We start from the raw sequence: 16,143 nt of genomic DNA on the forward strand, positions 1-16,143 counted from the left end.
CAAGCAACATAAACATACAGATAGCTTGTGAATATCGGCTTTTAAGGTCAATTTTAATTGCAACTGGCCAAATGTAGCCTACTTGTTGATGTTTCGCCCACTATAGGCCTAGGCCTACTCCATAGAAAGTCAATTGCAACCTAAAGACATTGAGTTCCAAAAATGGTTAAGCAACACAATTTTACCCCTCTCCAAATTAATATTTATTCGGGTGATATTAACTTAAGCGCAGTGTTGTAAAAACGTGCAATGGCGAGCCTGCCAGTTGGAGCGCATGCAAGGGGAGCGAGCACCGGTCACTCCCCACCGCCAATGGCCTGCTCGCCCCAACCGGCTGCTCTGGGACTGCCTGTCAAGCCCAGCTCCTCGCGTCTACCGGTTCCCTTATCACTATATCTTCTCTACTCTACCTTTCTGAAGAAACAGCCTGGCGTTACGTCAGACCCGGGCAAAAACCGCAGGGCAAGCAAGTCGGCGTCTAAGGAGCTAGGTAGGCATTGCTGCCAAACCCGGGTTAAGGCTGCTCACTCACAGCTCAGCGTTCAATGTCATTAAAAAGGAACACTTTTCAACCGCGGCAGCATGTGGTAAGTCAATTTTTCTCTGATTAATTTTTCCAGCCGTTGGGATTTTTTTTTACCATTTTCACTCACATGACACTTTGACCAGTTGTCTCTGGCTGGCATAATTGCGCTAAAACTGCGGTAACACCGTGTGTTGGAGATTGTTCAAAAGTAGACTAACAAACGTTCGGCCACTTTGAAACCGACATGACATGATGATGAGGCACCCAAGCTTTTCAACAACCACTTGCAGAGATTTTTTCTTCATTTTTTCAATTTGATTCTTGATCATTTCAAAACAAACATGCCTCATGCTCGAAATAGGAACCCTAGCCCCATCCCTGAGGTAACATGGGATACGGGATTGAAGGAGATGAACGAAACTTGGAAGGGAGCTATTGCCTGTCTCGGGGTGGCAGTCTTTTTCGTCATGACCATTGGGATCATATACTGGCAAGTGGTGGATCAGCCCAACAAGAACTGGATCCTAAAGGGGAGTTATAGCGGGCTAATCTGGGAGAGACGGACTCACTCTCTGGTCATACAGACACTGACAGAAGACAAGACCTATGTGGAGATTGACGTGGGCAACGTGGGGAACCCCGATATTGAAGTGCCGTTTGTCAGGAACCTGTGCTGGCTCAATAAGACGGAGTTCTGCTATACATGGGATTCGGTGGCGGAGGTTAAAATATCTTTGGAGGTGAATGAGGCGACGGAGACGGAGTGTTATAGCATGACATGGGCGCCGGTGCACTGTCATGTGGAGCTGAAGGTACGGGAACGGTTTCTCTCTCTCTCTCTCTCTCTCTCTCTCACACACACATACACACAGCCGATTCAGAAAGATATCAGACTATTCAGAGACGTTTTATTCACATAAACCCATCAGGATATATTTTCCAAAATTGTCGTTTCCAAATCAATCAATTTACATACATAAGTGGCTTTTACATACATACGTGGCTTTTCTTATTGGGAGACGGGTGTTGGTTGTCACACTTTTTATTGTTGTGTGTATTTGTCAGCACCAGTTTATCTTACAAGAGTCTTTTCAATATTATGAGAAAGACCAAGGTCTTTGGTTGAAATGGGGTCCCGTTTTATCCTGCATATCTTATTCCAACATGGAGTTAGTTATAACCCATCAAACTCTCTGTCCACTTGTGACAACCAGACCCATTGTGGGGTGGGTTGTCACACAGTATGGGGGTTGGTTGTCACAATGTTTGCTAGTAGCTTATTCCTTTTGTAACAGGAAATTAAGCAATATAGCATATAGTGTATTGCATATGATTGAACAATATTCCTAACAACATTCAGCAGTTTATTCCTTGATAAGAACATGACATGTTGAGTAAATTTGTGCGTGTGAATGTAAATTTAAGACTGCTGTCCTATTTTTGTTCTAAAAAATATGTGTGTGAGAGGGAGGCAAGGAAGTGAGCTCTCTATAGTACAAGCAAAAAAGAGCTTAGGATTTATTGTAATGTCCCTGAACAATATGCCCTGCACACCAAAATTGGTTCTGTGAAAGTTCCCAAAACATTCGTTAGGTTGTGGAAAATATTCTCATAACACAAAAACTGTCCAGTTGGACTGATGATTACACAATGTTTGTGTAAAACATTTTCCTGATGTTGCAAGAATGTTCCCAGAATGTTGCTCTCACATTTTGTTGCAGCAGTATGTTAGTAATAATAACACTGTTCTAAAAACTTTACTGGTACATTGTGTTATTACATTACCTGTAAACCTAATGAGAATGTTTGGGTTCGGGGAATGTTCTTTTGTGGTTGTTACAGATGTTGTGCACAACATTTTAGTGAATGTTAGGACAACACTCCAAGGATATTTAATTGTAATATTATTTTATTTGTAATCAAAAACATTCTTTGAATGGTATGTTTGGTATGTTATCATCCTAATGTTAGATAAAACCCTAACTAGAATTTTAATGGTAATTTTAGCTATTATTCTGGGAACGTTCCCGGTTGCACGGTGGTTACAGTGGATTGAATTCTGACAAGGGCATTTCCAAGTGAAAGGCCTCATGAGCACTAACATAAGAGCACTTTGGTGTCAAATGAAAGCTAAGAGACAATTTTTTTTTCATTTTCATTTTTATTCATTAAGGCATATATACATTTTTCATATTTTTTTATCTAAAAAAAATGGAGTAAGCAAAGGCTTTGATTTCTGGTCAAACATATGGAAGACGGGTCTTAGAAAACAGTAGAGTATAGTTCAGTACAGTACAGTTCAGTAGACTAGAGTTCAGTACAATACAGTAGAGTTTAGTACTGTACAGTACATTTGAGCACACTAACGTAGAGTACAGTATAATTTACTGTATTGTACTATACTGTACTGTACTCTACTGTACTGTGCTCTTTTGTACTGTACTAAACTGTGCTGTGCTGTACTTTTCTCTTCTGTGCTGTTCTGGGATGTCCAAACCTGTGAAACATAGATGTCTATGATTGGTACAGATTTGGTCCGGTCTGGGCTAAACCAAATTTGGTCTTGTTTGGAGGCGAAGCTCATTAGAATAATAGCCAGTATGTAGAATAATAACCACACATAGAATAGACGATTCTATATTTTTACCATGAAGAGAATGACATTCATTATTATGCATTTCTGTATTGTACAGATCAGGGACCAATGATGTCATTCTGTTACCATCATTATGTTACCATAGAATTGCCCACAATCAACACCAATTTGTTTTTATAATGGAGTTGATTATGACAACCACCCACCCAATGCTAATTAAGATGTTAGTTACCACATGACCTAGGAACTCAGAAATAGGTTTGAAATATATCTCTCCCTTTCCTCTTTTCATCAAACATAATTGTTCATGGATACAGCTGCACCATCTACAGCTGCACCATCGAGAGCATCCTGACTGGTTGCATCACTGCCTGGAATGGCAAATGCTCGGCCTTCGACCGTAAGGCACTACAGAGCGTAGTGCGTACGACCCAGTACATCACTGGGGCCAAGCTTCCTGCCATCTAGGACCTATATATTAGGCGGTGTCAGAGGAAGGCCATAAAATTGTCAAAGACTCCAGCCACCCTAGTCATAGACTGTTCTCTCTGCTTCCGCACGGCAAGCGGTACCGGAGCACCAAGTCGAGGTCCAAAAGGCTTCTGAACAGCTTCTACCCCCAAGCCATAAGACTCCTGAACTGCTAATCAAAGGGCTACCTGAACTGTTTGCATTGTCCCTCCCCCCCTCTTTTACGCTCCTGCTACTCTCTGTTTATTATTTATGCATAGTCACTTTACCTCTACCTACATGTATATATTACCCCAATTACCTCGACTAACCGGTGCACCCGCACATTGACTCTACCAGTACCCCTGGTATATAGCCTCGCTTGTTATTTTACTGCTGCTGTAGGGGGTGCGTACTGGCGGCAGAGAAGTCAGGCGCAGGAGAGCAAAAACTGATTTACAACGGCGCAGTTTAATAAATAAAACCACCGTAAACAGAACAATAAATGAATGGGTAAACAAAACCCGTTACACACCAGCATAACGTGAACAAGCACTACAATAAACAATTCCGGACAAGGACATGGGGGAAACAGAGGGTTAAATACACAACATGTAATGATGGAATTGAAACCAGGTGTGTGGGAAGACAAGACAAAACAAATTGAAAATGAAAGGTGGATCAGCGATGGCTAGAAGACCTGTGACGTCGACCGCTGAGCGCCGCCCGAACAAGGAGAGGGACCGACTTCGGCGGAAGTCATGACAGCTGCTGTTTAATAATTTGTTACTTTGATTTTCTATTTTTTACTTAACACTTATTTAAATGTTTTTCTTAACAAGCATGGTTGGTTAAGGGCTTGTAAGTAAGCATTTCACTGTAAGGTCTACACCTTTTGTATTCGGCACATGTGACAAATACAATTGGATTTGATACCCCCATTTTCTTTTACTTTCACCTACACTACCATTCAAAAGTTTGGGTCAAATTTCGCTGTTTATGTCCATTAAAATATAATCAAATTGATCAGAAATACAGTGTAGACATTGATAATGTTGTAAATGACTATTGTAGCTGGAAACGGCTGATTTTTAATGGAATATCTACATAGGCGTACAGAGGCCCATTATCAGCAACCATCACTCCTGTGTTCCAATGGCACGTTGTGTTAGCTAATCCAAGTTGATAATTTTAAAAGGCTAATTGATCATTAGAAAACCCTTTTGCAATTATATGTTAGCACAACTGAAAACTGTTATGCTGATTAAAAAAGCAATAAAACTGGCCTTCTTTAGACTTGTTGAGCATCAGCATTTGTGGGTTTGACTACAGGATCAAAATGGCCAGAAACAAAGACCTTTCTTCTGAAACTCGTCAGTCAAGTCTTGTTCTGAGAAATGAAGGCTATTCCATGCGAGAAATTGCCAAGAAACTGAAGATCTCGTACAACACTGTGTACTACTCCCTTCACAGAACAGCACAAACTGGCTCTAACCAGAATAGAAAGATGAGTGGGACGCCCCGGTGCACAACTGAGCAAGAGGACAAGTACATTAGAGTGTCTAGTTTCAGAAACAGATGCCTCACAAGTCCTCAACTGGCAGCTTCATTAAATAGTACCAGCAAAACACCAGTCTCACCGTCAACAGTGAAGAGGCGACTCAGGGATGCTGGACTTCTAGGCAGATTTGCACAGAAAAAGCCATATCTCAGACTGGCCGATAAAAAGAAAAGATTAAGATAGGAAAAATAACAGTCACTGGACCAAGGAAGATTGGAAAAAAGTGTTATGGACAGACAAATCTAAGTTTGAAGTGTTCGGATCACAAGAAGAAAGAACAACATTCGTGAGACGCAGAAAAAATGAAAAGATGCTGGAGGGGTGCTTGACGCAATCTGTCAAGCGTAGTGGAGGCAATGTGATGGTCTGGGGGTGCTTTGGTGGTGGTAAAGTGGGAGATTTGTACAGGGTAAAAGGGATCTTGAAGAAGGAAGGCTATCACTCCATTTTGCAACGCCATGCCATACCTTGTGGACGGCGTTTAACCTGTTAGGGCTAGGGGGCAGTATTGACACGGCTGGATAAAAAACGTACCCGATTTAATCTGGTTACCACTCCTACCCAGTAACTAGAATATGCATATACGTATTACATATGGATAGAAAACACCCTAAAGTTTCTAAAACTGTTTGAATGGTGTCTGTGAGTATAACAGAACTCAAATGGCAGGTCAAAACCTGAGAGATTCCTTTACAGGAAGTGGCCTGTCTGACCATTTCTGGAACTTCTTTGCCATCTCTATCTTTTACTAAGGATCTCTGCTCTAACGTGACACTTCCTACGTCGTCCATAGGCGCTCAGAGCCCGGGAAAAACCTGAATGTCGTCATCCCAGCCCCAGGCTGAAACACATTATCGCCTTTCTCAAGTGGCCGATCAAGGGACTCTGGGCTTAGGCGCGTGACCTGACCGCCCCCGTCTTTGTGATTTTTCCTCTGTTTGCCGAAAAGGAGATTCCCGGTCGGAATATTATCGCTTTTCTACGAGAAAAATGGCATAAAAATTGATTTTAAACAGCGGTTGACATGCTTCGAAGTACGGTAATGGAATATTTAGAATTTTTTTGTCACGAATTGCGCCATGCGCGCGACCCTTCTTTACCATTTCGGATAGTGTCTGGAACGCACGAACAAAACGCCGCTATTCGGATATAACGATGGATTATTTTGGACCAAACCAACATTTGTTATTGAAGTAGCAGTCCTGGGAGTGCATTCTGACGAAGACAACAAAAGGTAATCAAACTTTTATAATAGTAAATATGATTATGGTGAGTGCTAAACTTGCCGGGTGTCTAAATAGCTAGCCCGTGATGCCTGGGCTATGTACTTAGAATATTGCAAAATGTGCTTTCACCAAAAAGCTATTTTCAAATCGGACATATCGAGTGCATAGAGGAGGTCTGTATCTATAATTCTTAAAATAATTGTTATGCTTTTTGTGAACGTTTATCGTGAGTAATTTAGTAAAATGTTAGCGAATTCCCCGGAAGTTTGCGGGGGGTATGCTAGTTCTGAACGTCACATGCTAATGTAAAAAGCTGGTTTTTGATATAAATATGAACTTGATTGAACAAAACATGCATGTATTGTATAACATAATGTCCTAGGGTTGTCATCTGATGAAGATCATAAAAGGTTAGTGCTGCATTTAGCTGTCTTCTGGGTTTTTGTGACATTATATGCTAGCTTGAAAAATGGGTGTCTGATTATTTCTGGCTTGGTACTCTGCTGACATAATCTAATGTTTTGCTTTCGTTGTAAAGCCTTTTTGAAATCGGACAGTGTGGTTAGATTAACGAGAGTCTTGTCTTTAAATAGCTGTAAAATAGTCATATGTTTGAGAAATTGAAGTAATAGGATTTTTAAGGTTTTGAAAATCGCGCCACAGGCTTCAAGTGGCTGTTACGTAGGTGGGACGAATTCGTCCCGCCTAGCCCATAGAGGTTAATTGGAGCCAATTTCCTCCTACAACAGGACAATTACCCAAAGCACAGCTCCAAACTATGCAAGAAGTATTTAGGGAACAAGCAGTCAGCTGGTATTCTGTCTATATTAGAGTGGCCAGCACAGTCACTGGATCTCAACCCTATTGAGTTGTTGTGGGAGCAGCTTGACCATATGGTACATAAGAAGTGCCCATCAAGCCAATCCAACTTGTGGGAGGTGCTTCAGGAGGCATGGGGTGAAATCTCTTCAGATTCCCTCAACAAATTGACAACTAGAATGCCAAAGATCTGCAAGGCTGTAATTGCTGTAAATTATGGAATCTTTGACAAAAGCAAAGGACACTAGAGGTCGACCGATTAATTGGAATGGCCGATTAATTAGGGCCGATTTCAAGTTTTCATAACAATCGGAAATTGCTATTTTAGGACGCCGATTTGGCCGATAGTTTTTTTTTAGGTTTTTTTACCTTTATTTAACTAGGCAAGTCAGTTAAGAACACATTCTTATTTTCAATGACGGCCTAGGAACGGTGGGTTAACTGCCTTGTTCAGGGGCAGAATGATAGATTTTTACCTTGTCAGCTCAGGGATTCAATCTTGCAACCTTACAGTTAACTAGTCCAACGCTCTAACCACCTGCTTTACATTGCACTCCACGAGGTTACGCGAATGCAGTAAGAAGCTAAGGTAAGTTGCTAGCTAGCATTAAACGTAAAAACAATCAATCAATCATAATCACTAGTTAACTACACATGGTTGATGATATTACTAGTTTATCTAGCCTGTCCTGCGTTGCATATAATCGCTTAGGTACACGTTGCTCCAACCATAAACATCAATGCCTTTCTTAAAATCAATACACAAGTATATATTTTTAAACCTGCATATTTAGTTAATATTGCCTGCTAACATGAATTTCTTTTAACTAGGGAAAATGTGTCACTTCTCTTGCAAACAGAGTCAGGGTATATGCAGCAGTTTGGGCCGCCTGGCTCGTTGCGAACTGTGAAGACTATTTCTTCCTAACAAAGACAGCCAACTTCGCCAAACGGGGATGATTTAACAAAAGCGCATTTGCGAAAAAAGCACAATCATTTCACGACTATACCTAACCATAAACATCAATGCCTTTCTTAAAATCAATACACAGAAGTATATATTTTTAAACCTGCATATTTAGCTAAAAGGAATCCAGGTTAGCAGGCAATATTAACCAGGTGAAATTGTGTCATTTTGCGTTCATTGCACGCAGTCAGGGTATATGCAACAGTTTGGGCCGCCTGGCCCGTTGCGAACTAATTTGCCAGAATTTTACGTAATTATGACATAACACTGAAGGTTGTGCAATGTAACAGGAATAATGTTTTGTTTTCGAGATGATAGTTTCCGGATTCGACCATATTAATGACCTAAGGCTCGTGTTTCTGTGTGTTATTATGTTATAATTAAGTCTATGATTTGATAGAGCAGTCTGACTGAGCGATGGTAGGCAGCAGCAGGCTCGTAAGCATTCATTCAAAATAGCACTTTCGTGCGTTTTGCCAGCAGCCCTTCGCAATGCATTGTGCTGTTTATGACTTCAAGCCTGTCAACTCCCAAGATTAGGCTGGTGTAACCGATATGAAATGGCTAGCTAGTTGGCCGGGTGTGCGCTAATAGCATTTCAAACGTCACTCGCTCTGAGACTTGGAGTAGTTTTTTCCCTTCCTCTACATGGGTAATGCTGCTTCCAGGGTGGCTGTTGTCGATGTGTTCCAGGTTCGAGCCCATGTAGGAGCGAGGAGAGGGACGGAAGCTATATTGCTACACTGGCAATACTAAAGTGCCTATAAGAACATCCAATAGTCAAAGGTATATGAAATCCAAATCGTATAGAGAGAAATAGTCCTATAATAACTACAACCTAAAACATCTTACCTGGGAATATTGAAGACTCATGTTAAAAGGAAACACCAGCTTTCATATTTCTCATGTTCTGAGCAAGGAACTTAACGTTAGCTTTTTTACATGGCACATATTGCACTTTTACTTTCTTCTCCAACACTTTGTTTTTGCATTATTTAAACCAAATTGAACATGTTTCATTATTTATTTGAGGCTAAATTGATTTTATTTGTGTATTATATTAAGTTAAAATAAGTGTTCATTCAGTATTGTTGTAATTGTCATTATTACAAATAAATAAATAAAATAAAAAAATCGGCCGATTAATCGGTGTCGGGCGGTTTTTGACCATCCAATAATCGGTATCGGCATCGGCGTTGAAAAATCATAATCGGTTGACCTCTAAAGGACACAATTATTATTTCAATTAAAAATCATTATTTATAATCTTGTCAACGTCTTGACTATATTGCCTATTCATTTTGCAACTCATTTCATGTATGTTTTCATGGAAAACAAGGACATTTCTAAGTGACCCCAAACTTTTGAACGGTAGTGTATGAAAAACATTTATATCATGCTGACATAAATTGACCAGGTGGAGGAGTTCTTTCAAAGAATTCACATATTTGAACCTTAAAAAAATAACACACAGTGCCATTTTGATTGGGAGTAATTAGCACTGTGACAACCAACTCCTGAGATAAACAGCCCCAGTCTCGTCTATACTTTAATATTTAGCCTATTTTTCATAATTAACAGTGAAGCTTTTTGGATTGTGTGCACTAGGCCAACTGTTTGTAGCCTATTGTTTGTAGAATTTTTTGGGGACTGACAAATTAGTTAATTGATTGTTAAAATGTACCCTGGAAACAGTTTCATTTGTGACTCTTTTCAGCAAACTAGGCGTATGTCGCGGGTCACTACTTCACAGGAGAGCCATTTGAACGTAAACTATTTTTTTTTGCTGTTGCCAGAAATGCCTTCTGGAACATGTGAACTTTTGTGTGCCTTAATAACAAACTTGTATGCGATTTGTAAATACAAATAAATTGTTAAATTACGAGCCTAGTTGGTTAAGCCACAGAAAAAGTAGTAACCTTCCCACTAGCCATGATTGGCTGAGATAATGAGTGGGCTGGACATGCCGAGAGAGGAGTTCAGATTGGTCTGCCATATAGAGGGCTTCTGTCTGTTTGAGCTGGCCAGTCTGTGTTCGTAATTCTGTCGAACGCAGCTTTTTTTATGTATCGTGTAGTGGAGCTGCATAAGGGTTGATCTCCACTTTCTGGAGGATCGAGTTTTGAAATCAGTGGAATTAGAGTATGATATCTAAAGAAATTGAGAAAATACCTGTGTCCGGATGACATCTTCAAACTAAGGGCAACCATGGCATGGCATCCGTGACAGTCCATCATGCATGATGATGTATACAGATAAGATAGTCTCGCTAGCTACATTTTCAGATATTACACTTTTCTAATTTTGACAGAAAGTGGTTTAATTTCAAGCTAAAGTGTACTGTTAGCTAGCTAGCTGACGTTAGCTGGCTGGCTCGCTAGCTAACGTTACATGTATGATGTTATTATTCGTGTCTCAGAGCTGTTTGCTTTGCTAGATAGAGCCTAATGTTAGCTAGCTGACATTGAACCTGGTTGGTTAGCTACCACTACCAGCAGATTCATGCAAGGCGTAGTAACGTCATGAGTTGGCACTATGTTCATTGTTATTTAACTAACTAACGTTAGCTGGCTGGCTGGCTTGCTAGCTAACGTTATGTGAGGTGTATGATCTCATATGTTGTTTACCTAGCTAGGTTAATTGTGTTTACCAAGCTAGCTACATGTCTTAAGCTAAAGTGTACTGTTAGCTAGCTAGCTAATGTTAGCTGGCTGGCTCCCTAGCTAACGTTACGTGTATGATATTATTATTCGTATCCCAGAGCCTAATGTTAGCTAGCTGGCTCGCTAGCTAACATTATGTGAATGATGTTATTATTTGTATCTCAGAGCCATTTGCTTTACTTGTTAGAGCCTAATGTTAGCTAGCTAACATTGAATCTGGTTGGTTAGCTCCCTTCCGATTCATGCAGGGTAGTAACGACATTATTTGGCACTATGTTCATTGTTGTTTAACTAGCTAACGTTAGCTGGCTGGCTCGCTAGCTAACGTTACGTGATGTGTATGATCTTACACGTTGTTTACCTAGCTAGGTTCATTGTTTACCTAGCTAGCTAGCTACATATCTTAACAAAAGACTCCACTATGCAAGTAACCATTTCAGGTAAGCTTGTAAATTCAGTCTGAGTATGCCAGAGCGCAGAATAACTGATGAATTTATGAATGCATAACACCCGTTGAATATGGCCAGTGTCAGTAAACGTCGGCAAAAAAGCGTAATGAAATTGTTGCCAGCAGAGCTGGTTAGGCTGTTTTCATGTTATCCAGAGGTAAACAAATCATCGCCCAGAGCGTCAAGTCTGCGTTCCGAATGCTCCGAGAGCGAAACGAGTTGGGTGGGGCTAAAGCTTAAGAGGGTGTGAACGATGCTGAATGGGTGTAGACAAAGAAGAGCTCTTCACTAGGTACCAAAACTTTCAAAGGCCATTCTCTCAAAAGTGAGTTTACAAGTTTATCAACTTTCAAAGCAGAGTTGCTTTCCCATTGTTCCTCAAACATGCAGTGTATGATATACCATTTTGTAGCTCTGAGTCTCTTCTTTTATCGAATGTAAAAAACACAATTTCAAATTTTGCTACATAAGACCAATTTGAGCCAGTTGGTCACATTTATCCTAGACATTTATATTATTTGGTTGAACTTGAATACATTTTAATCAGATATCCAGTGCGTGCACGATGCACAGACATGGCTGTGGAAAGGAAGCAGGATCTTCAACGTCCAGTCTGCTTCGCCATGGCACTGGGTTCTAAGACCACAGAATTACTGTCCTTCAGTCCCTCCTGTTGCCTAATGATGAAATACTTAACAATTCGGATGTTTTGAAAGTTTAATCCTTGTATTGGTACATTCCCTGGCATAAGTCTGTTGTCCCGTGTCATTTGGCGATTCCAGTGGGTTTATATCCTAAAAGAATGTCATTTCATAAGTCCCAAATCCTATCACGTGTGTGAGAGAAATTTTAAGATTATGTTATAATGCTGTTATTGCATCAAATGGTTGTTTTATGCAACAGAATAAGGGGTTGTTAGAACACTCATCTAGAGCACTCAATCGATTCACTTTATATGTGTGTGTTGTCTTGATCGGCTCCCTTATTAATAAGTGAATAAAGATTTAGTTTAAGTATAACTCTGACTTGTGTGATAAATTTGTCTCTCCTCATTCGATAGTAAAGAAATGAACTATCACACGTGTCTCAGGTGACCGCCTGGCACTTGTATAAATTCCTGGCACGGAGCGGAAAATACTTGGAGGAAAAGCAGAATGAACATCATAGAGACTAGGGTGAAAGACTACAAATGTGGCGTGATTTGGTTTACGTGGACATATTTTCTTCTTTAGGCTACAGTGAAGTGGTGAAGTGGAGATGACCATGTTCTATGCACATTTGAAGAACATTTAATGTAATATTGTAGGCCTGTCATTTTTCATTTGATTCAATGTCACATGCAATTATTATTCCACATAATTCACCAGCTTTACTATAAGTGTATTGATCAGGTAGATTTTTTTTTTTTTTTTATGTAACCAATTTTGATGCCCAAAAATGACAAAACACAGTTGCTTACAGTACTACAGTACTTATCACAATTTGATTAGAGTATATAATGAGTATGTGGAGTGCAATATTTTGCCAGTTACACTGTAAAGAGGATGCCATGAATTTGACAGTAAGAAAAGTGGCAAGTACATTGCTGTATTTTACATTGCAGTAAATCTACTGTAATCTAAATACATTATCAAAGCAAGTGCTGTGTAATTACACACAGTACGATACCATACAATTGCATGTATTATACTGTAAAAAAGTAAATGCTACTGTAATCATAATGAATGAATGAATGAATAAATTAATTAATTAAATTCATTTTTTTTTTCACCTTTATTTAACCAGGTAGGCTAGTTGAGAACAAGTTCTTATTTGCATTGAGGGGAGGGGTTTGTTTTTCACAGTATTTTACTGTAATTACATAGGATTGGTTGGCTGCTAGGTAATGTGTTTATGAATATTTGGTGTTTTATATCACTTGCACTACTAGAGGCCTTAACAAAGGCTTCCAAACTGGCAGTGACTACAGGGCAAAACAGACCAAAAATAAATGGCAAAATGTTCAACCATTTAAGGCTTAAAGGCCCAATGCAGCCATTTTTCTATACATTTTAAATCATTTCTGGGTAACAATTAAGTAGATTACTGTAATAGTTTTCCATTCAAAAGGTTAAAAAAATAATCATAAATAGCTTTTTAGCAACAACTTTTTCTCTCTTTGTTATTGGTTTATTAACTAATTTAACACCTGGTGATGTCACCAGGCAAGCCGAAACCCCACCCATTCAAAACATGCTGATTATATACACTGAGTGTACTAAACATTAGGAACACCTGCTCTTTCCATGACATAGACTGACCAGGTGATTGCAGGTGAAAGCTATGACCCCTTATTGATGTCACCTGTTAAACCCACTTCAATCAGTGTAGATGAAGGGGAGGAAACAGGTTAAAGAAGAACTTTTAAGCCTTGAGACAATTGAGACATGGATTGTGTATGTGTGCTATTCAGAGGGTGAATTGACAAGACAACATATTTAAATGCCTTTGAACGGGGTATGGTAGTAGATGCCAGGCGCACCAGTTTGAGTGTGTCAAGAACTACAATGCTGCTGTGGTTTTCACGCTCAGCAGTTTCCCGTGCGTATCAAGAATGGTCTATCATCCAAAGTACATAACACTGATCACATTTGTTCACAGTGTAACGTTTTACAGTGTTAGTTTCATCAGCTTTTGTACAAAATGATACGAAACACAGGAAAAACTGAATTGTTGACTGCACTAGGCCTTTAAGACGTGTTACCACTCCAACCTATCCCCTATACAATTTAAATTGATGGGGCAATATAACCACATAGGGATTAAATTGGTAGACCAGTCTCACTAACGGGTGCAACAAATATAGCTTTTTACAAGGTATGCCTCAAAATATGTTATTGAGACAGAAACAACAATACCATGCACCCACTTGTGGTCAAAAGTATTTTTGTGCTCCAAAAATACGGAACGATGCAGTACCCTTGAAATACAGCAAATCTTTCCCCACCCACAATGCACCATAGTTTACAGTATGCTGCAGTAAAATGTTTCACAGTATTTTACTGTTGATGATACCCCAAATTACTCTATAAATGACAGTTTTGCGTTACAGTGTACAGTTAAGTCAACTGGATATAGCGATCACTATAATTAAGATTTCATTGGATACATTTGTTGTAAAATTGTTCTGACAGGCTACACCTAAGTGTTTTTTAGATATGGCAGATTTGTCTGGATAATTTGTTGATAGTTTATGCAGCATCTACGTATTACACCTCTCTTGGCCGTATGAAATCTAAAAGAGCTACTTCTGATTTATTAATATATTTATTGAAATCACAGCTCTTGGTAGAAAAGTCTGTTGCCCTACAACCAGCTCATTATTTTTGTAGACAGCACTTTTTAAGTTAGATCTTCAACGCTCGTGCGCTCTTCCATTGCTCCTCCTTTTTCTTCTTCCTTATCCTCCTCTTCCCCCTTCTCCTCCTCCTCCCCCCTCCTCCTTTATTTTTTATGACGATATGTATTAGTGTTTGAGGTTGATTCTAGATGACACTCAAGACCTCAGATCAACCCCTTTAGATTTTCCAACTCTGTCTCAATCTCTGTTTTCTTCCACTGTGTATTCTTTATCATTCAACTACCTTTCATCTATCTCTCATCATTTTCCTCCCTCCTTCTTTACCTTGTTTCAATTCACCTTTCTCTCCCTGTTCTGTTTCTTTAGAGGAATATTCTCTCTTCCTCCCGCCTTCCACTTTCAGGAGCCCAGTCTCTTTTTTCTCTTTGTCCATCTCTCACTCCCTCTTGCCAGTGTATTAATCTCCTCTCTCTGTCTTTTCCGACCATCTACTTCTCTCTCTCCTCCTATTTCACTCACTCTTTAACTGTATGTCTTCTCTAACTGTTTTGTGTGTGTGTGTGTGTGTGTGTGTGTGTGTGTGTGTATCTCTCCCCCCTCCCCAGGACTGCTTCTCCATGGCTAACATGTCGTGGTACGGTGGTGCCAGTGTCCAGAACCAGAGCTGGCCAATCAACGAGCAGAATGTCACCATGCAGCCGTTCACTGTTAGCAACCTCAGGGACAACCCCTCTGGCTTTGGCTCAGTCCTCGAACGCTACTTCCTGGGCTCGTCAGGTAAGGGGTCGTCGCCTTGACAACGAGCGCAATATCTGGTCCGTCGGCTTAATAACAGGTGCAGAATGAGAATGTTGAGCCAGATTGATTTAGCTAAAAGTTGCCCCTATTCACTGATACAGGGTTAGATACATTTTCCATCCCCTAATGGTTATGGTTAGGACAGGGGAAGGGATATCTGATTCTACATCTGTGGTTATTGGTGACTTTATGAGTCACAGGGACAGGGGGAAGCCCTGTCGTTGTTCTTTGTTGACTTACTGTATCACTTACAGGCCTACGGGACACATGCTCTGTAAATAGTGTAACACAATACAGGTTGTCCCTGGGTTTATTCATTGAGAGATTATACTACAAAGAGCAGCAAACCACCAAATGTACATGAACTCCTAGGGATGCAGCCCTAATTGCCTTTTGTTTCTATTATTAGAAGCAACAGATTACTTTATTGGAAAGGTTATTTTGGGGGGGTGTTGGTTTTATCGGGATAGGAGTGTGGGGAATGCCATGCTAGTGGTCCCAGCCGGATGTAAATGTGTGTGTGTGTGATGAGGGGTATTGCAATGACCCCTGGGGACTATGGACCACCACGCCTGCTATGTGTGGCATGTGTGACAGGGCTTCTGAGCTCCAAACCCAGTCTCTGCTTAAAGTGAGCCATATGTAAACACCAACCACACACACACACACACACACACACACACACACACACACACACACACACACACACACACACACACACACACACACACACACACACACACATACA

General features: G+C 40.2%; 1 protein-coding gene across 1 annotated transcript in view; it reads left to right on the plus strand.

Moving 5' to 3' along the window:
• Positions 1–270: 270 nt before the first annotated feature.
• Positions 271–16,143, plus strand: part of si:ch211-236l14.4 (SITS-binding protein) — an 89,866-nt gene continuing 73,993 nt past the window's right edge. The window contains exons 1-2 of the mRNA XM_014123862.2: positions 271–1,338; positions 15,203–15,374. Coding sequence (XP_013979337.1) covers positions 868–1,338; positions 15,203–15,374 — 643 coding nt within the window. The 5' untranslated portion in view covers positions 271–867. The remainder of the gene's footprint in view (positions 1,339–15,202; positions 15,375–16,143) is intronic.

The sequence above is a fragment of the Salmo salar genome, chromosome ssa10 (genome assembly GCF_905237065.1).
Source record: "Salmo salar chromosome ssa10, Ssal_v3.1, whole genome shotgun sequence".
In the NCBI taxonomy this organism is placed as follows: Eukaryota; Metazoa; Chordata; class Actinopteri; order Salmoniformes; family Salmonidae; genus Salmo; species Salmo salar.